Here is a 22,893-nt window from a genome sequence, read left to right on the forward strand (position 1 = left end):
GCTGTTGAGTCATGCCAGACAATACAGTACAGCGTGAGCACATAAACACTGTTTTAAGACAAAATGCCATGCAAGGTTTGTTATGGTGGTGGGCCGCAACAGTTAAACCGTTACTCTCTTGGTAGCTTTTTAGCTCCAAACAGTGTTCAAGGGACCCATTTTTGTCTTGGGGTAAAGTTTGTGTTCATTTTAGCTTTCAAATTCTACTACCAAAACTCCATAGTGCACCTTTTAGTTCATGAAAATAGTTCAAAAGAATGATAAACATTTGAAAGGTGGATTTGACTTTTAATTCATCAGCTGAGCTGTTGTTGTTCTTTTACATTATTGTGATCGCAGGGAGACAATGTGGATGCTGATCAATGCTGCACTCTGCATCAGCAGGTTAAGGCTGTGATTAGATTTTCTCTTCTTTGCCATTATGTCCACGTCTATCATGTTTGCCTATTTGAATCGTGTCTAATCGCTGAATCGTACTTACTCCCAAACTCACCTGCGCCATTTGTTGGGGGAAATACACTCCCAGCTCCACTGCCAGAAACATCCAGAATAAACCAAAACCAATCCAAACATTAAATCAAATTACAGATCAAGTACCCACACACGCATATGGAGGCCCATAAGTGATGATTGAGTGGTGTACTTGTGTATAAGTCTTTTTTTTTTTTTTTCTTCGGAAAAAGCTACTGAATCTCTCTTCAAAGTGGTAATGTTTACTTTTATAAACTGACTTTTGGGGTTTTATTTGTAACCATTGTTTTTTATCTCACAGTATCACAGCAACTGCAGCCAGTATCGGTGCAGCAGGCATCCCACAGGCTGGACTGGTCACCATGGTGATCGTGCTAACGTCTGTCGGGTTGCCAACCGATGACATCACTCTCATCATTGCTGTAGACTGGGCATTGTAAGTAGCATTTCTGTTAATTCCCATGTTTTTTTCACCTGAAATATGAGCATCACTTGTCGCATGTCTTTCTTTTCCACAGAGACAGGTTCCGCACCATGGTGAACGTGATGGGTGATGCTTTGGCAACAGGTATCATGGCTCACATCTGCAGGAAAGACTTCATGAAGGAGGGAGATGGGGTGAGTTACTGGCTCAAGAAAGACTTCCAATCGCTGCAGAAGAAAACTAAACTCACTATGAGACTTGCACACAAACATTATTGAAAGGGCATTTCAACAGGAAGAAGTCGATTTCATTCAGCGCTCACTATCAAAGGTCAATTTCCCATAGCATTGTCAATACTCCTTTCAAAAACTAAAAATGTTTTTTCACGTCATGTTCCTTTTAACATCCAAGCTTTGCTAAAAGCTCCACATTAGCAGACATTTAAGGAGGAAATTATACATCTCCACTCAGAAAGTGAATTGTATTTAATAACAGGGGAAAGGATGTTAAATTCTAACTATCAGTGAGTCTTGCCTCAGCTCCTTTCAAAGCATTTTGTTGTTAAAAACTTTAAAAACTAATTTTTCTTCTACCTTCTTTTCTGTGTTCCTTTTTGCACCCAGGTGCCTCTGATCTGTGAGCCAAAACCCGTCATTAACAGCCCACCTCTGATGAACTGTCACAACAACAATGGTAACTACCGGCCCCCATCTTCAGGGGTCACACACAACCTTATCCCCTCGGATGTGGCACGGCTCATGCAGCTTGAGGAAGGTGTGCGGCCGCAGACTGAGAGGAGGAAGCCTCCAATTCCCCCGCGGCACCTTAAGAAGAGCAAAGAACAATGCACCATTGACATGAATGGCCTTGAGACCAACGTATAGCCCTCGTCGAGAATTTAAAGGATCCTGGAAAGCTGGCAGGACAGCATGGTCATCTTTGTTTGTCAGCTTATTACAGTATGAAAAGTCGAAGATGAGCCCTCAAATCTGACTGGAATGCCTCCTAGTGGGAAGATGTTTGGTTTTTGGTCTCTACTCAAAGACTTGAAAAGTGACAGGTTGATAATGGAATGACTCTTAAAGGACAAAAGATGATTTATTTTCCATCTAAGTGGTCATTGGTTTGGATCTGCAGCATGAGCTCCCACCTCGACTCAGACTCTGAATACGGGTGTTGGTTCTTGCATTATTAAATTGGTTTCTATTTGATATCAACATTTTCTATGATTTATTATTACGTTTTTTCTCTTTGTGCAACATGTTAAATGATACAAGTGTTTATTATGTTTTATACTACTACAAGTAACCAGTTGCTTGTATCATATACAAGACAGGACAGGTCTGGTTGGAGCTCAATTATCAGGAGGCAGAGAGATGCGCTCATGTTTGATTTTGCCTTAACAAAGCTGCTGGTGCTAGGCTGATGTTGACAACAGGGACAAATGAAGAAGCAGACACCTGAAAATAATAGGGATTGTTTGTGTAATTGCAAGTGTTGAAATAGAAGTAGGATCACTTGATTTCATTCAACATACAGTAGGTTCCAATGAATTTTCTTGCAAGAACAGTATTTGCAATTTTTCACACAAATCTGAACATGGTCCGGGAGTTACTTGAACCCCAGTGAGGAAAATGCTTCCACTACCACTAAAAGGCAGGGTCAGTATCATTGCATACAAGACATTCACTTTATTTATATCAATATTAAGTAACCTTTAAAAAACAACCACGTTTTTAAACTAGAAATCAATTCTCCAGTTTATCATTGTTGCCCCCGGAAGCTTCTGCTTTAGGGTGGTTTCACATTAGGGACCCCGACCTGGATCTGAATGCACCCAAAGTCCAGTTCATTTGATCAGTGTGAACACAAATGTATCATATTCGTATGCCGATCCCAAGTCCATGAAGATGTGGTTTCAGGCACAATCCACGTGTGCTTGGGAAAAGAACCGCTTAAAGACAGTATTCTAAACAGCTCCAAAAAATTCTGTTCCCACACAACTCTAAACTTCATGGAAGATGTGGAAGTAGGAAAAGTGTTGATATTGGCGTCTCAGAAATAATGAAAACACCCTCAGTTAGCTGAATGGAGTCATGTGGCGAGCGGTTGCCATAGTTGCGATTGATAGATTGCTGAGTGTCAGCGGGTAGAAGCGCAGTATCAGAATGAGCTGCACTGAGGAAGAATTGGTATCAGAACAGTGTCTCTTCTAATTGTTGAGCTTTTACTGCAGCTCTTGATTTAAAAAAAAAAAAAACACCATTATATGCCAAAGGCATTGTATTCAAGGTTAGAGGTCAAGTATATGTGTATGTATGTGGACCAAAACATGATTAATCAACTTTATGACATCCAGGACAACATCTGCTTTTGTGTTCCTTCATTCAAGTTAAGAGATTCACAAATTATAGAACCACAATGATTTAAGAATTCACAAATACTGAAAATGAAACCAGCTGGTCCACCCCTTCAACAGATTCAACTTGTCTCTTTGACATTTCAAAAAAGATGTAGCTGTAGGGGGGATGAGCCTTTTCAGCTGGTGCTGAAGGGTGACTTCTACTGTATACTACATTATTCCTTTTAAATGCAGAGCACAAAAAATTGAATCTAAGTAGATTCCTCAATGGTCAGTCTGAACACTGTTTAATAGGTTTGGTGACGGTGGTGGGAAAACTGTTTAGTTTAATATGAGCATGGCAACTGTATCCAGGTGCGTGAGAAAGTATCTATACAATCAATTAATGCAATATATTTTGTGATTCTGTATCCAGTTTTCAATGAATAGTTGACGTGGAGTTATTTGAGGAAAACGTTTTTTAATCGAAAGTTTTAAACTGGAGAAAGAATCCCACAAATTCACGACACATCACATGTATATTTAGTCAGCCATGTGGCATGATATTTACTGAATTTTCTAATTATTTCCCAGGCAGAGTCCAAAGAGTCACAATCGGAACATCTCTGTTATACTCAGCCTTTTGATGGACATTTTAAACATGGTGTCACATACTGTAAAGGCTCCAGTCCATCCTAGTCAAACACAAAGTTACATGATTATAGGGCAGTATGTTAAGAGCAGTTTGTGGTCTGTTAAAAAGGATGTAAACCCTTTTCTCTTGGGAGTGATTGGTTTTGAATAGCCATTTGAAGTATCTGGCCAATAGTTATTGAACATTCTTAGCACTTTGTCTAGATGTTTCAGACAAAGAAGAAATAAACAGACGGCGCCCTAGCAGACAGTGATCAGATCATGTGTTGGTGAATGAGAGAAAACGCACATCTTTAGCCTTTTTAAATAATAATTTATTGCTGTGTTCAATGATTCTGTATGTGATCATAATATACTGCTGTATGTGACACTGTATTAACAACATTACTGTGACTGTAACAGGATGATTAATTAAATGTCATATAAAAAATATTTTCTATCTTTAAAAAAAACATCAAGAAAAAAAACAAGAGTTGACTGAAGTAGCAGCAGATTGAAGCCTCAGAAAAGTTGGTATTCGTTGAAGGTTTGAAATATTATATTAGAAAGCAAAAATTAGAAAAAAATTTTTAGATGGATATAATATTAATATATACACATTATTGGTATTTCTACTGCATCCTAAAATCAGAATTGGGGTATTCCAATACTGCATTGATTATGTATCTGTACCACCTTAAAAGACACATAACTAGCAAAATATACATAGTTTTATAACTATGACTTTTAAGAAAACGCGTGATCAAACTGGTCTATATGGAGATTGTCCCTTCATGACAAACAAAGGTCAGTAACCCCTCCCCCAGGTGGGTGACCCTCCCACAGCTAGGTGTTTGTTCAGATTTAAAGCTACAGACACAGAAACAGCCTCTTTTGAGCAGGGCTGAAATAGAGGGTTTTTAGGCATGATCAAATACAGGATCAGAGTGGATTTAGAACAGGAAACTTCACACACATGTCTAGTGTGTCAGTGTAGATGTATTTACACTGGTTAAAAAGGAAAGTAATATTTGAGCTTTAACAATTTTGAGAAAATAACTTATCACATGAAAACCTGTGTTTTCCTGTATGATCACTCAAATAAGCGGAAATCTTGAGGAAAAAACTAGAAATTATTTCTTATCACGAGAAAATATGAATTTAAGGGTTAACTTCAGGGCTTCTCACATGAGGCTTTACTCCTTGAATGTCGCTTTGACAAAATGAGCAATTTGAAACGTCCCTGGGGTTTGTGATCTTAATGGATAAAATGATCGACGCAAATCAAGCAGTGGATAAATGGAGATGAATCTGAAACACTGCCCTATTTGAGAGTTTTTGATGTAACTTTGTTGGTGTCAGTGGGAATGTTTCCAAAGTTTCAACCCCTCACTGGGGTTGAAAAATCAGAGATCAATGTTCAACATTTTTGTGAAATCTCGTTTTTTTCAATGCAGGGAGATGAAGCAGCAATTAAAAAAAAGAAGAAAAATCACGAGACAGTGAAAGAGGCACGCAGTATGGATAACAATCCTTTTTGACTCTGCATACATTTGTCGGTTTTGCTTCTAAAACATTTACTTAGAAATGTTCATTTGCAACTGTATTAATGAATGACAATGCAGTGCAAAAAAACAAAACATACACAACAAAAAATACTTTCTAGCACAGATATAAAGATTATGTAACATAAACCAGCCCAAATAATGGAAAATACTCCTCCGGTATCCTGCACCAGAAATATGTAACTCTTAGCATAATACATTCATATACCTGGCAAGTGACAATCACAGGTGCCCTCCAAGTTTTAAAATCTTCTCTGTCCACGGTACAATGCAGTCCAATGTCGGTTTAATTGAGAGGGACTTATGTTTCATCCTTCTCCTCAATTATCTCATCCTCTAACTCATCTTTTTTAAAGGGAAGGTCGCTGTTTCCTGTGCCAATGTCTAGAACTTGTAAACTTGGCAGGTGTGCGAATGAGCTCTCGTCCACAGCGTTCACAGACAGTCGGTTAAATCTTAAAAGGAGAGAACAGAATAAAACGTGTGAGCTTTTTTCTGGCCTGACAGCTGATCAAAATGACTGGGCTTTCAAAGCAGAAATTCAAACATATAGAGGAAGTGGTTAATGGACAGCAGGTGACGTTTACAAATTGCATCTGTCAAGTGGAACAGACGTCAGACATGATAACTTCTCTCCGCACACAGATCCTGATTCTCACCCCCCTCTAATGTTTCAAATCAATTAAACATATTCACAGATGTTTAACTTTTACATCGAAGCACTTCTGAAACACCTAGAATCCACTCTAATCACTCTAAGTGCTTGCATATTACCAATACATTTTAAAAACGACCCAACATGCCATACAGATGCAATTACTCTAAAAGACTTCAACTGCTCTGCTATTATGTGAGCAGTTCTAAATTGGCTCAAGCCACCTATAGAGGGAACAAATGTCGCAGCAGCTTATGAACAATAAGGCATGTACAACGGCATGGAAAGGGTCAAAGCTGACATAAAGAAACTAGATTGATGTCAGACTAGAAAGAACGAACAAAAAAAGATACCGAATAAAAGCACTGAAAATGCTGTTGTCTGACACCTCTTTACTCTGCTGTCTGACAGCTGGTTTCAGCTGCTCTGTTTTTTAGTATAAGCCTGCACTATCTGGGAAAATTCTCAGCTGGAAATGTCCAGGATGCACACAAGAAAGAGAAGAAGATTTGATAAAACACAATGTAATATTTGATTAAAGCAGCCCATAATTTTTTCACACGAGCCACAAAACTCCTAAAAAAAAAAACCTTAACCCCTGGTAAAATATCCTGATGACATCAGGGAGAGTTGATGTGAGAACCCTGCAGCAGGTTAAGTCAGGAAAGTCAGAGCGAGTAATCACATTTTCATGTGTGTATAGTAATTATTAAGACATTACCATCAAAAGCAGTGGGGGACAGGTTCTGGAAGTGTCTGGCAAACAGGTAGTATGACACTTAAAACCATTTTTTTTTTTTTTTGTCAATTCACATTTTTCAGGTGGAGTTAGTACCTGAACCTAACCAAATGTGGCACAAAAACAAAGATTGGCCATGCAGGAGGAATCCTAATTCTGATTAACTGGCAATACCTTACATTCCCTATTGATACAATTAGCCAGGTCAATGTTTGTTGATTGGCATATAAACAGAAAAAAATAGTTACCTTAGCCTAAAAGATATTATTAAAGGCAGTGTGGGTAATTTCGTCCAGATACACTTTTTAAGATTTTAGTTGAAATTTTTTATAGGTCCTGACAGTAATTAATAATTAGTGCTCTAAAAAAGAAACAAAAAAAATTGTTCATCTGTTGCAGTTGTAAACTCGAAAAAACATCGACCTATGTCTGCACTCGTTAAGCGTTTTATGAACCAACCATGCCTCCTGTTGCAATGCGGGGAGCACAGAGGGGAAGGGTGGGTACAGACAGAGCACAGAGGGAATGGTACTTTCAAAATCATATTATCCCCATATGGAGCAAGGCTAACATTTTACCCGTTTCCATTATTTGTGCTAAGCTATAGGCTAATGGTCTGTTGACACTATCCCCACTCAGGATAAAAAAAAAAAGATTAGCATATCAGGATGCCTATATAAGAGTTACTATTCCTTTAAAGGTTGAGTTTCTAAATGTCAGAATCCAATATTTCTCCCATGTATTCAACACACAATTTTCAAAACTTTTCCTTTAAGATTAATAAAGTTGTCTAAGTCTGACAGACAAGCTTTATGGTCACGGTGAAGCCTTCTCAAATACCTTTTCAAAAAATCCGAAAGCACAAGAGACACAAACTTGTCTTCAGACTCACTGTGAGCTGGTTGTAAAAATATGTTCCAGCTTTCGTTTGAAGAGTCTCAGAGCAGAATAAACTAAAGTAATAACTTCTTCACTGCCATTCCTCACTCAAAGCTACTTTATCATTTCCTGCATGGAGATCAACCCAAATGTTGAGAAAAGTTATGTAAGGGGTCACTCACCAGATTTTAATCAATCCCTGCGGGGGTTAAAATGGACTCCTTTTCCCTGAATTTGTTATCCTTATTTTGTGGTGAAAGAGCTCATTGAGAAGCTCATTAAGGATGACAGGTGTGTTTATAAAGAAAACTCAAGGGATGACAATAATCATGAATGAGTTGCATTACTTCGATCATGGGAAGGGTTAGTGTGTCCCTTACCGAAGGAAGATGCCTTTAATGTTAGGAGTGCCTTCGAATGCTGACTCTGGAACAGTGGAGATGCGGTTCCTCTGCAGGTACAGGTACTCAAGAGACTCTGGCAGGTCAGAGGGGATGTGTGTCAGCTGGTTTCCAGACAGATCCAGTGTCTGCATTAGAAGATATAATGAACAATGAATATTCTCTCTAGTACGTGATGTATTACTGAGAAATGGGTTTTTAATATTGTTTCTCCACAAAAGAAACCTCACGAGTAAAACCTAGGAGTTGACCTATTGTTACAGGCTCATATTTTTTTTAAGTGTTCTCTTTTGTTTTTGCCAAAAGTTCTTGGGTCTTCATTGGCAAAAACAAACAAAGCAATGTTTTCCTCTGAGGCTGAAGATGGTCAGTAATGGTGCATACTGTTACGAGAAAAAAAGCCACAGCCTTGTATTCAGAGTCAAAGCTTGTTCTTCTTCAATTACAGTTTTTGAAGCAGAGGCATACAACCAAAAGCTATATTACAAACTAAACTGACTTGTCTGAAACAACACACTGATGTTATTACAGCTAGACAGTATGTTGCTTCCCCCCAACAGAGCTATTAATGTGCTTTAACACTCATTAGTGATATTTTTTAGCACTGGAGACCCCCATACTCGTACTTTTTAACTCAAGATCTTTTGCAGCATCAAAAACATTGTTGTAAATTAATTTTCTTAAGTTAAACATCAATTAAACTGTGTTTATGGTTGTCACACCACTGCAGAGAAACGTTGGAGATTTCATACTGGATGTATACCGGTGCTCTATACATCCTCTAAGGTCACCAAATCTGTCTTCTTTCATTTAACAAAACATGTCCCAACCCTAATCATCACTCTGACTCAGTGGCAGAAGCCTTGACTCAAGCCTTTATTTGCTCTGGTCTTGACTTTTACAATGGAGTCCTGTCTGGGGTAACCAGCAAAACCCTAGAGGAGCTCTATGTACAAAACACTGCTACATAGGTGATTACCAGCACCAGGCCCTGGCAGCCCATCACCCCAACCCTCATCCATCTAATAATAATAATAGTTTTTATTTATAGAGCGCTTTTTGTCAAAGTGCTATACACAGTTTAAAAACACAACAAACAGACACAACACATCATTAAAAATATCAGCCATAAACAACTATAAAATACTCCTTCTCATTAATAATTCCTCCCTTCACCCATACATCACTTCTTGAAACCTCTGTTACACTGGCTTATACTTTCCATCCTCCACACCTGACTCCCTACCTTTGGAGATTGTGGCCTTCAGCATCACAGCCCCCACCCTCTAGGCCACACTCCCTTCTGACATGCACAAGGCCCTATCTTTGGACACATTTTCAAAAAACAACTAAAAAAATACCTTTCGTTCACAACAGCCTTCAACCTCTCCATCTGACTCCCATTCCTTGTTATGTATCTTTGTCCTGTTTTTGTCTAGTATTCTCATGGCTACTGCACAATGTGAAGCGTCCTTGGGTTGCTAAGATGCTATAAACTGTAAATGAAATCCATTAGTATAGGCCCTTTCTACTAATCACATACACATATACTTTAGACCTATGGGAACAATGATTATTAAAAAGACACTGTATTTTTTTAACACCATTTAATACCACTATACCATTCTCATGTTCTTTGTCCGTACTTATATTCACATACACGATGAACTTTAAACCATGTTCTAAAAAATCACCTATGAAGGATCTTGAAAAACAAATTCGGTTTTTAACCAATCTAACACCCCTACCCTTTCCAAGTTCCTTGTTTTCTTAAGTGAACATTTTTCGAGTAAGTGCCTTAAATAAAGCAGCAAAAAAATCACTAGCTGTCACTAAAATAGGCTGTCCAGGTTTCAAGGGGTTGCTGACAGTTCTTTCAATCATAATTGGTCTAGCTAGCAGGTGTGACATGACATCACAACAAGGATGTCTGACAGAAATGGATACGCACATACAACCAAAGAGTGCAGGGAAAATGAGAGCAAACACACAGGGTTACACAGAAAAAAACAGATTCCAGTGCAAGGGATATAATACACTCAGTTGTTTCAGGACATCTGACAGCTATTGAAGTTTTCTGTATTATAGTGTTTTGTTGTATTGTTTGTTGATGTAGACGAAGAAAATGTAACACCTACTTAACAGTAACAACTCTAATACGTTTTCTGTTTAATTAAAGTCTCTTGGAATATGGATTGAAATAAAAACAAATAAAAATTCCAGAGAAACTTTCATAACTATCACAAAAACTAGATGAGAAAACAGCTCATTATGCTTCTCAACATAAGCTAACCACAATAATTTGAGTCATGTGAGTCAGAGAAGGATGCTTTGCTATCTATATCAGGGTTAGCAGTTACAAAGGAGCCAGCCTTTGTTGTTTTCAAAGCAAGAATGAAATGACAAATGGTCGATGCAAAGCTGGAGTGAGTGCTTTACTGTTAAAGAATTAAAATTATTGTTAACAGCTTCAAATGGAGCACCATGACCAATCTAAACCTCTGTATACATTTTCCCAGATGGCCCTCAGTGGGTGCAGTTATCAATTATCAGCCAAGGCAAATTCTAGTTACCTGCAGGTAATGCTAATGCCATATTTAAGCAGCCAAAAAGCTGTATCTGACTGTTCTCTCGACTACTTCCTTGAACTAAATGCATCACTATCTGAACATGCCCAATTCAAATATGAGCTAAGCTTACAGAAACTACAATTTAAATATTATACTTATTTTTCTCCCCAAACCAGCCAACTCACTTTGAGCGCACTGAGCTCCATCCAGGCTCCCTGGTACACTGAATTCAGTTTCAACAGGTTGTCACTCAGGATGAGCTTTCTTAGTTTCTCCATGCCGGTCAGTGCACCGTCTGGAATGGAGTTCAGCTGGTTGTTCTTGATTTCGAGCACCTGCAGGCTGCGCGGGAGACCCATAGGCAGCGAGTACAGGCTGTTTCCTGACAGATCCAGGGTTTCCAGGAGGCGCAGCTTCCTGAATGCTTCCCGGTGCAGCCTGGGGCTGGTCAGCTTGTTGTAGCTAAGGTTTAGCTCGGTCAAGGTGTACAGCAAGGTAAGGTCATTGCGGCCAATTTCAGCAATGAAGTTGTGGAGTATCATTAGGGTTTTGGCCCTCCGAGGCAGGCCCCTGGGAACCCGCTCCAGCAAGTTGTTGTACATGTGGAGAGTGTGCAGCTTCTTTAAGCCCTAATAAAAATGCATGTGGAAGGGTCAAAAGGTTATCTATCTTTATTTGTTATAAGTTCAAATGTCCGACTCAAAGCAGAGTAATTGTACATATTTTCACCTCCAGTCTTTTATTAAACATGGAATATGAAATTTTAAAAAAATGCACCTGGAATGCAGTGGGGTGGATCGAACGTGAGCGGAGTTTGTTATTGTGGAGAAGCAGGTACTCAAGGTTTCGAACAGAAGTGAGAGCATCTCCAGGGATGCTGCGAATGGAGTTCTTCTCCAGGTGTAGCAGTACCAGATTACGAGGCAGACCCTTGGGGACGACACTCAGGTTGTTATTTGACAAGTCCAGACACTCCAGACTGCTCAATTGGCTGCCAGGAGAGAGGGAGAGGAACTCATTAAATCAATTCTTTTATTCTATACTGTCTGATTCTCTGTAATGCCGCAACATGAGAATTCACAGTCACAGTATTTGCAGTGGAGTGGGTGCCCTTGTTGAGACACACTTGAGAACAGCTTTCCCTTTATTACACTTGGTATTGGCATCAAGATGCATGTAAACTAATTGATTACTGATTACTAAGGATGTTTGTCCACCTGAAAGTCTCGTTGTCCATGCCCTCGTTGCTGAGTAGGTTGTTCTGTAGATACAGCTCTCTGAGGTTTGACAAGTTGTCAAAGGCTCCTGCTGGGATTTTCTCCAGCTTGTTGCTCTGCAAGAGAAGGAATAAATTACCTCATTAAATTACTCATGAGGAAGAAGAGACAGTATGTAAAATCATCAAACCAACATGCAAACAACATCCAGACCTTGAGATGAAGACGGTATAGAGAGGACGGCAGATTCCTTGGGACGACCCGCAGGAAGTTGCTTGACAAGGTGAGGATCTCCAGATTGTCAGAAGTATTGAACATGTGTTCTGGTAGCCCTGCGTCACTCAGCTTGTTGTTATGGAGATACACTGACCTGGGACATGATGGAGGAACATTAATATGTGTAAAAAGACAACTCCATAAACAACATGTAGACTTACATAAACACACACATAGTACCTTAGTTTGGGTTTATGACCAAATGTATACGGGTAGATCGTTGTTAGCTGGTTCGCAGCAAAATCCGCGCTGACCAAAGAGGGTGGTAAGACTATGGGTGCTGATGTGAGCTGCAGAAACAGGTAAAGAAGAACAACTGGGTGCTGTTACTGAAATGTTGCTGTACAGATGATGTAAGGAGGACTAGAATATGTTCAATTTGCGTTATCACACTATTCCCTTTTCGTTTGTTAAAATTCAACTTAAAAAATGCACCTTGGTCTTCTTCTTTTTGAGCTTTCACGAATCTTAAAACTTTTAACGTGTCGGTGACTTTGACAATGGAGTCCTGAGGGAATTTTCTCTAGAACTAAGTTTATTTAAGTTTGGCACTAAAATAAAGGGTCACCTTACAGTTTCCCCCTTACAATCCAATACCATAAAACTTTTATTTACAACAGCCTATGAAATTACCCTGCCTTTATTGGGGAAAGGCATCAATACCAGATGGGCTATCAATTATCACATACAAGCAGTATTTGTTCTTTCTTGGACAGATTCTTTCTAAAGACTTCACTAAAGATCAGTAAAGATTACTCTGTGCCACCAGCACTGCTTATGGATGCTTAATGGTGAAATGTGTAACAGTTGAAATTCTCATGTTACTTTGCACAGGTAGTAATTTTCTCCCAAAGAAAACGTGATAACTCTGGTGCTACTCTGACTTTTTTTATTATACCATCAGATCTTGCTGAAGACGAGAGCCAATACTATTGGGTATTGGACATGCAGGTAACTCTCATTACATGGATGACACATATAGACAAACAACCAATCAAACTCACTTTCACAGCAACAGACAGTTTAGGGTTTGCATTTAAAGTAACCTGCATTACTGGGGGAGAAATCTTGGATAATTAGGGAAATCCCAAGAAATTGCTTAACCCACACAGAATGCTGAAGCCAACTTCCCAACTGTGGCCCACATGACTGACCATTACTCTAAAGTGCTGCCCATTTATAATACTTTTACTAATTCCTGCAAAAGTAATGGTAATCCCACCAACAGCTGTTTTTGTTTGGAAACATGTTTTTTTCTTTTAATAACAAGAAAGTAAAATGGTGAATAGCTACAGGAAAAATATAACTGATAAAAGTGGCACGTGATTATTGGTACAATTATCATGGTAGGATGCTAATATCATTAGCATTAGCCTCTCAAAGCAACATTGTACCTAATTTTAGCCTGTAACAGCTGGCAGGGAGGTTGTAGTGTGGTTGTTTTAATGCTTGATCACAAACTTTAAAGTCTTCTTAAATTAAGCATAATTGATTTACGTTTTCACAACCATCTGGGTTATTTTGAAAACAACAGTTGTTGGGTTATTTCCCCCATACCATTCCCCCTCAAATATTTGCTTTTACTCAACCAGTCTGTCTTCACCAAAGCAGCAGGCACTATTCGGTTTGGCAAAAAGCAGAAATAGCTAGCTGTGTACCTCTTTATAAGAGCAAGGTCGCCTTCACTTTTGTCACTACCACTACAAGTGCTGCATTGTGCAGAGAATATAGCAATCTGGGAAGCACTGTTGAGATTAGATGTTCATTTAGAGCTCTCTTCTTTATAACATGGGACAAGGATTAAAGCAGCATGGGTGTCTTTGAGGCTTAGTGAGCACTTAAAAATCCCCTATTCTTCCTGTTTGCCTATTCATCTCTGTGAAGGCACAAACAAATCTGTCCATCTTTTCTCTCTCCCGCTCTCTGTCCAAAAGGGTCAGTAACATTTTAGCTCAGACCAGCTGGCACAGCCATACTGGAAGTGATTACCAGCATAAGCTCACACAGAGTGTATGAGAGAGGCTGCCACCCATCTCTGCCAGCTGGCACTGTGTCAGTGCATCACAATACAATGGAATAGAGAAAAATAAATGTGAGACGGACACAAAGGAGATAATCATCCCATTGCACCATGTGAGTGGATTTTGGAGTCAACATTGAGAACAAACATTTAAAAGTATGATCATGACTCACCTGGTTGTTTGCCAAGTATAAATAAGCCAGCTGTTCCAGCATCTCGAAACCTTCATCTTCAATGCCTGTAAAAGTAAAACATGCATAAATAAATCAACAAGAATATCAACCTGAGCTTTTAAGATTTAAATAAAAGTAATACAGTTTTACAACACTCAAGGCTATGTGTTCATAGGACTGCTTACCAGAAAGTAAAAGTTGTTTTAATTCACTAAATTCCATCATTGTCATAGAGGATCTGTTTCACTTGGTATAGACTAATACAACTCAAAACTGCCTCATACCTCGTTTAAAAACGTAGTGCTCTTCACCATTACTTGAATATTTATGATCAGCAGCTTTTAAGCTTGTAATACAAATTTATCAGTGGTTTGACAATCCATATGCACATCTGTAGGATGTAACAATAACAACAGAGTCACATGAATTCACTGCTTCTGAATGTTTTCAATTCAGTGTGAGGTGGGGAAGTTGCTGGTTGTGATTTGTTTCTATGAAACACTAAAAAGCTAATATCACAGCAACCACTAAGGTCCATCTTTGTTGTAACGTTTGCAGACATTAATGTACGAAATATCACAGCTTTGTCGAGTGGATTCTATAAATAAATCAATTTTTATCTGCGTAGCGTCAATTTTTAACAAACGTTATCTCACTTTACAAACACAGCAGGTTTACATACATGAATGCTCTACATTTTTTAACACCATTTACATAGACTCAACAAAAATCAACCAAGATAAGGAACTACCACATTTAGCAAAAGTGGCATTAAACTTCTTTTGAACAGGCAGAAACCTAAACCTGAACCTAACTCATATATACCAGCAACCTGCTTGGGCTTTGGAAACGGGATAGAGGAAGAGGCAGAATAAGTTCAGTTTAAAAATTTGACTGGTACATGCTCAACTATTCCAATGGAGTGGGTGAGCTAGTGGTGAGGACACGCCCCTCCTACGAGCTGGCAGCTCGGGTTCAAGTGCGACTTGTGGCTCCTTTCCCACATAGTATAAAAGCAACTTCATTTATATAGCACTTTTTAAAATAGAAAGGTCATTCCTAACACTCTTTCCTGATAGCCTCAGTCCTATCAAAATAATTCCAAAAGACAAAATAAATAAAACTCAGAAAAACGTTGCAGTGGTTAAAATAAGGTGACCTCTTCTGGTGACCATGACAGGTGCAAAAGCGGACCCACATAATGTGTGTAAACCAGACCACAGCAGAAAATGAAGACACGGTTTTGTTTGTTTGGCAGGGCATGTGTTGCTAAATTTACTCCACCAAACTTTGAGTAGACATTTAGATAAAGTCATCTTGAAGATTTGCTTTCTTACACTCAAGTAAACAAACAAACAACGTGGAGTTCTCTCTCTCTCTAAATCCCTTCCCTTGAGGCATTGTTGCTTTTAATTCTTCTATTAGCTAAACTATTACAACTCTGTGCCTGTAATCCCAAAATATTTGGGAAGCTGCATTTAGAGAGTTTGCGTCAAAACAAAAGCCAGTGGTGGACACAGCTGGTCAGGAAAGCAAACAATCCCCAAAGCAATCTGTTCGTCATAAAAGCATTATTAAACAGATGAAAATGAAAATGACCAGGAGGCATTCAGCCAGACAGACAGACAGACAGATAGTGGAAACAACAAAGGCTTAGGCCTCAGCAACAAACAGCTGTTAGCAAGAGTTCGAACATCTCTTTTGCCATTTATTGTTTTTTGGAAGATGTTTTGATTGGCAGATCCCAAACAATGGAGAAAACCTTTACAGAGATTGATCTCGAGCAGCAGAGCACTTTCAAAATGTTCCCTTCCTCAGAAATTGATTCTGAATCCCTCATCAGTTTGCCTCCATTTCCTGCATGTGAGAATCGGCTTAGAGCAGAGTCCGGTGAAATAGCAGCTGCCGAATTGGGCAATGGTTAAAAGTAGGCTCAGCAAACCGCATTTGCTCTGCCATTGGGTGGATGTATTTGGAAAGATTTTGCTGACATAAAAATGAAGAAAAATCAATATTGATTTAGACCAAACAAAAGCTCCACTTACAAAACAACTACTGGCAAAAAAACCCATCTTATCCCAACAAAAAATGCTGCAAATTCACCCGACATTTAAAGGCTTTGACATGCTGCAGGGCAACTAAACACAACCACTTGTTCCTGCTTCATGTTTCGATAGTTTTACTGTGTTTACCGTCTGTGGTTAGCCAGTTGTTTTGAAGGTTGAGCGTCTCCAGCTGATGCAGATGGGAAATGTGCTCCACTGTTATCTCCTCGATTTTGTTGTTCTGAGTTTAGGGACCAAACACAGAGTTAAACTAATTCAATAACCTGTGTTGTTGTAACTTTTTTTCATTCCAAAGCAGGATTACAAAGAAAAATCACAACAGTTAAGAACAATGTGCGATATGTAAAGAGACCTGCAGAGACAGCTGGCGGGTTTTCTCAGGCAGCTCTGGGGGAAACTCTGTGAGGTCGACTCCAGCGCAGTCCACTGCCCCCTCTGCCGTGCAGCTGCACGCCACCGGACATTCGAACGGCTCAGCTTTCATCACCACCGGTGTGATGTTGGTGTCCTCCTCCTCTTCCTCTGGATCGAAAGGGGCCTGGCAATGTACCAACTGCCCAGCCAAGAGCAGCACAGTCAGGGCCTGCAGGATGGAATGCTTGAGGAAGGCCATGTCTACTGCTGAACTCTTCTGTTGCATTTAGAGAGAAATGTTTAACATATCAGGTCATGGAATATTTTGTTCCTAGATAGAAGATATTTATGCCGCGGAAAGAGGCTAAAACTCTCCCAAAAAAAGAAGACAACTTTTTTTTTTAGCAGGTTATGAAATAAACTGAAATTAAAATTGACGCTTAGATGCAAAAACAGAAGAGACCATCAACATAATGATGGATTTTTCTCATATCGTAACTTGTGATCATAGTCACCTTTGCCTTGAGGTACAAAAGTGAGTTAAGACACACTGCTGAGCAGCTGTTGTTGGTTTAGATTATTTTCAGAAATGATTCACAATGAGACAACTTTAATAAGAAAAACAGAATGTGATTTTGTATTTGACAGAACTAAAGAAGTGGTCACAATCGAAGGTTAATAGCAGCTTGAATGAGCGCCTGCTGGGAAGAGAGTCTCTCATGTATTTTCAGTCATCTGAGGCCATCAGTCCCTAATACTTCATACAGTTATTCTATCAGCTCTTCGAAGCTCTGACATCTAGCAGGTACAAAGCTTACCATGTTGATGCTGATTAGTATGTTGGTATGCTTGCAGTTCTCTGAGAACTTGATGTAGTTTTGAATTTCAATAATTGTAAAGGAGTAAAGCAGAAGGATAGGTAGAGGTTAGTGCTCATTCGTCATAATGACTTCATGATCATGAGCGTCAAAGCATCAGCTTCTCTGCAGTCTAACTAACAGTTGTTTAGGTATTAAAGGCCAACCCTCTGAAGTGATTGACATTGAAATGAAACTAATTAAAAACAACTGTGATAATCAAAAGTGTAGCAATTGTATTTCTGACTTCTTTTAACTTTTAGCGATAAAGCCAAATAAAATGGAAAACATTACATTTAATATCAAGACTGGTACCATTACTGTTTTAAGATGCAAGTTGTATCTGCTCAGGCTGAAGTCATTCAGCAAGAGTCAAATTAGGTCATAGATGATGGCGCAGCTAATGGTTTACAACAAACACAGCTGAATAACACCCTTCGATTTTGTCATTGATACAACAAATCATTTGTTTCCCTTCACCTCTCTGCTGACTCATCAAAAGTCTATTCAGATCAGGGCTGAAGATTTAAAACACAAGCTGGAGGACAAGTATTTACCAAAACAGAGCAGAAGTATTCTGAAGACAATGACTAGTAGTAACACTGTGGTGGTTTTAAGAACATTAGTAACCTTATAGCCTTTAATTTGAAAGCTGCCTTTGAGAAGTGACAGCTCTCCAGCAGCAGACTGGCCTAACTCGGCAGCCTGGAGGGAGAGAAAACCCATCCTGCGGCAGCTTCAGGGCAAAAAGCAGTATATAGTTACTTTAAAGTGATATTGCACGAATTCAACATGTCAAAATCAATTTTGGGTGCCACAGGGCGGCAAACTTTTCGTTTGCTGCGGGGGAAACTGAGCCAACCAAAAAGGAATTGGGAGAAAAATATTGGCAAATGGAAATGTCTTTACATGGTTTAGAGTGCAGGGAACATTTTAAGTGAAGTGTAATACTTTGAAACTTTCTAATGTCAATGTTTAAAGATTATTTGCCTGGCTTTCGGAATAAAAGGTGGAGATTATGAAGAATACCTAAAGTACTGCAATTTAAAATGTAATAATCATGTTAGCAAAATAAGACTGGAAAAACAGAAAATATTATATCTTAACTTTCAAGTATCACAGTGTTTGTTGACACACAGCCCTAACTGGCTGATTTTAAGAGAGCAATCTGTAACGTACCGACTAAATAAAATAATAAAATGAACTTAAATTTTTATCGGACATTACTGTAATAAAAACCCTATGTGAAGTGTTGGCTTCTCTGACAATGTAGCAGCCAGTATGTCCTCCTTCTAAGTTTGAATTCTGGTCCTGAATTGTTTGAGCTTGTTTGGACCCGAGAAGGTAGAGACCGCAAACCAATACCTGTTGCAGCAATGGAATTGGGCAACAAACTGGTTAAAATATAAGTGTAAACCTGACCAAAAAAGCCTCTGCATGTTTCTTCTGAGCTCTAACAGAAAAAAGTGGTCAAACTGCATGCACATCGTCTCTTGAGAGGAGGGGAGACAGCTCTGTCCAGTGTTTTGAATTTGGACTGCAGTGTAAATTTTAAACACGAGGTGTCAGAGATGCATATTGCTCCTTTAATATTAATGAAGCTGAGTGATTTAAAAGAGGGGTTTTTTTGGCTTACTGTCTCATTGTTTCGGCATATGAGTAAAGACTTTAGTCATGGAGTCAGTCATCCCGCAATTGGTAGGTCAACACTTAGATCTCCAGCCATATGTCAATGTTTCTTTTGCCGAGCCACTTAACCTGAAGTTGCAACCGCTGCTTCATCACCAGGTATGTGCATGTGTATGAATGGGAGTAGTTCATACTGATGGACATTTTACATAGCAGCATCTACCATCAGTGTGTGAATGTCTCAGTGTGACCTGAGGTGTAAAAGTGCTTTGAGAGGTCCTAGAGAAGAACTGTACAAGTCCATTTATCATTCCCTTCCATGCAGGATGTATTTAATGTTTATAATTGTAAAATGTTATGCACTGTCATTTCAATACAACCCCTCTATTAGAGATCCATTTAGGAGAATGCACAAAGCTACTCCTCCCACAGTGCCGAATGTGTAAACTGATAGACTGATACACACATACTGATGGGCCAGTTAAAGAGGGACTGTTGAGAAGTTGACCAGAACTTCCCAGTGGAGGCAATAGTAATTTTTGGATAATCATTTTAACCAAACGCACAATAATTACTTAAAGCAAGTTTACATCTGTAAAGGCATGACACAAATAATATTTCAAGCTAAAAAGAAAAAAGAAGAGCTTTGAGACAATGCTAAAGTCCATGACTTTGAGAAAGACAATTAACAGGCTTTGTGAGTGTGTAGAAGTCACCAGGATGTAAGAAAGTGTCTCAATTTGGCATCCAAAGACAAGATCACACTGAATTTTAAGCATTAATACAACGCATTACCAAACAACTTTGGTAATGTGATGATTCTGGTCTTCACGTCATTGTCCTGTTAATATTTCCAAATATTTCACTGAAGATATTTGCTTCAGCTGTACTGTTTGTGTAATGCTTTAAAATTACCAACTGTAAGATTTGTATTTGTATAGAACTGTTGAATTAATGTTTCTTTTGTCTGCTATACTTCAGCAGAATTTGACCCAAAGCATGTCGATTAAGGAGGTCGTGAACAACGAATCCCTGACGTACTGAATTTTTGTTGTTTGAAAAATAGGACACATTGACACGGATTTTCCCATTCAGGGACTCATTTTCCAATCAGTGACATTACATACAGTAACTGCAGGGTAGTTACAAAAGAGACACCAGAGTAGCTCTTGTTATTCAGAAATAGGTCAGAGATCCATGTGAGAGTTTTTATCTTCCCTTTGAATGAGTCCTTAATGAGTGCTGTTAATCATTAAAAGAAACCTTGGTTCATCAAATGTTAAGCAGACGGGAAGCTGGGTGGAATCTCCAAGATGAAATCAATCAGTTGTGCTCAGCTAAATGTGAGGACGAATTAAAAGTTACAGAAAGTCTAAGCAGCAAATTATATATTTTGATACTAAATTGTTTTATATATAGAAATGCCTATTCAACACTGCTCTATTTAAAAATTGGATGAACTAGTGGAGAATTAAATTGTTGTTTTTTTTATTACCCCTATGCACAAACAGGACCGATGGACAATGCATTAATGGAGAGATGTCAGAGTGAGGCTGCTATACAGGGACAGTGCCAGAGCTGTTGGTGGTTTGGTGCCTTGCTCAAGGGCACCGGAACAGTACTCAGGAACCTCAACAGCAACCAGACACCAGGATTTGGGACCCTCTGGTTCTCAACCCAAGTCCCTACAGACTGAGCTACTGCTGCCCTAAAATACCCCCAACAAACAACCAATAATCAGGATTACACCAAATAGCTCTCTGTGTCCTCTCTCTGCTGCATGTGAAGCTTAAGATTTCCCTAACTGCAATGACTGATATTAAAAGACGAACATAACCATCACCTTTGACAAACTGGTGTCTTTTAAGTCATTTTACAATAAAGTGGCTGAGAAAAGAAAAACATATTCCAAGAGAGGCAAAACTTTAGTTATAAGGTGGACTTTAAAGTAAAGCACTTTGAATTGCCTTATTGTTGAAATATGCTATATAAATAAATAAATAAAACTTGCCTTGCCTTACTTTACACAGGCTCAAAGCAGCCAGATTTTTTGTCAGCTAATGTGTTAATGAAGCCTCAATGACATTCTAGAAATGCCAGATAAAGGAAGTGATTAAAAGGAGAACTCAAAGCAATGAACTGAATGCTATCTATTCAAAGAACCTTTTCCTGATAGTCAAATTACACACTATTAGTACACCCACACACACACACCTACACACACCTACACACACACACACACACACACACAGACACACACACACACACACACACACACACACACACACACACACACACACACACACACACACACACACACACACACACACACTCAAGCAGCATGCACACCCACAAAACAAGAAATAGAAGTTTGTGTGAATGTACAGTATCGACCCTGGCAACAGCATGAACATACCAGACAATCCCAGGGTCACATACGACTTTTAAGCCTCTATAGTCAACAGCACTATCATGTTATGCTACCATTTAAATGTTTGGAAATTAAAGTGGAAATTGTGTGTATTATCAGAGATGTTGATCCCTTTAAGAGTTACCATCATGTATTCACGCTCCCTCTCTGCTGAGCAGAGGTCGTGAAGCGGCTTTACTGCTCTGTAAAGTGGTCTGGATTGTCTGAAACGCACATGCCAGAGTTTTCATGCATGGATGAATATGCTGACATTTAAAACTCACTCAGATATCCCTGCAACATTACAGCCACTCATAAAACAAGCAGCAGTAAAGTCTGCTAAAACAACAGTCTGGATTGCTACTTTACCTCTTGTGACCGACGTTCGCTGAAAGGCGCTGAAGTCTTACGTCCAGTCCAAACACACACTGTCCCATAGCATTTGAGGAGTCACACAGCCACTCCAGCTACCCTCCAGATGTGAGAGATAGTGGGAGTGGGAAAGGAAAAAGTTAAGAAAGAAAGGGGAACAGGCGAGAGTGAAGAGGAAGGGAGGCGAGTAAGGGAAACAGCTTTGACCTGAACAGGAGCCAAAAACACAAATTCTTTCCTTTTTTTTTTAATTCCAAGAATGTATTTTCTTTCCTTCAACATAGCAGGTCTGTTTAGCCTTAAATCAAACCATCAGTTTGTGTTGTTATTGCTCAATCTGGTAAAGTTTGGTAAAGTCTGGATTGAACAAAAAAATCCCTATCCCCCTTGATTTGAGTAAGAAAATAATCAGAGATAAAAAAAAAAAAATAAGAATCCTGATGACTACAAACAGATAGGGCGGGTAAATCTTGAACAGCTTTAACAGTGCTCTGCAATGTAAATTGGATCTTAAAACCGTAAAGGGCAGAAGTTCATTGATATAAGATGTTATCAAGCTGAGAGAAAAACCTGCCCTGATTTGTTAACAGCGTCAACATGTTATCATAAATTCCATTTGGGAACAAGAGAGAGATGAGCTGTCCAAAAATATCTCAGTGATAAATACAAATGTGGAAGAGTAGCCTGCCAAAAAAAGGGGGAGACAGGATGTGATCTAATGTCCCATGTGTTTATGGACCAGGCCTCCTTTTCAACAAGCCCATCTCCTGACATTGTGCGTGGACATCTGCAGCCCTTTGGATGCATTAGCACAGCACACCGAACTTCAGTTTTGAATGCT

At 39.1% G+C, this 22,893-nt stretch overlaps 2 protein-coding genes across 2 annotated transcripts in view; one reads left to right on the forward strand and one right to left on the reverse strand.

The window, feature by feature from the left end:
• Positions 1-2,876, forward strand: part of slc1a7b (solute carrier family 1 member 7b) — a 43,887-nt gene extending 41,011 nt beyond the window's left edge. Inside the window, exons 9-11 of the mRNA XM_079350990.1 lie at positions 773-907; positions 990-1,089; positions 1,519-2,876. Of these exons, the coding sequence (XP_079207116.1) occupies positions 773-907; positions 990-1,089; positions 1,519-1,779 (496 nt within the window). The 3' untranslated portion in view covers positions 1,780-2,876. The remainder of the gene's footprint in view (positions 1-772; positions 908-989; positions 1,090-1,518) is intronic.
• A 28-nt stretch (positions 2,877-2,904) lies between these two features.
• On the reverse strand, positions 2,905-22,623 carry podn (podocan). The gene is made up of 11 exons (XM_079350989.1): positions 22,050-22,623; positions 16,783-17,061; positions 16,557-16,650; positions 14,365-14,429; positions 12,352-12,461; positions 12,109-12,265; positions 11,896-12,011; positions 11,456-11,669; positions 10,864-11,307; positions 8,088-8,236; positions 2,905-5,889 (listed from the first exon to the last, which is right to left on the reverse strand). Exons 2-11 carry the CDS (start codon positions 17,041-17,043, stop codon positions 5,736-5,738), a joined length of 1,764 nt encoding a protein of 587 aa, XP_079207115.1. The 5' UTR covers positions 17,044-17,061; positions 22,050-22,623; the 3' UTR covers positions 2,905-5,735.
• Between the last annotated feature and the right edge of the window lie 270 nt (positions 22,624-22,893).

The sequence above is a fragment of the Symphodus melops genome, assembly GCF_947650265.1.
Source record: "Symphodus melops genome assembly, chromosome: 8".
NCBI classification, from domain to species: Eukaryota; Metazoa; Chordata; class Actinopteri; order Labriformes; family Labridae; genus Symphodus; species Symphodus melops.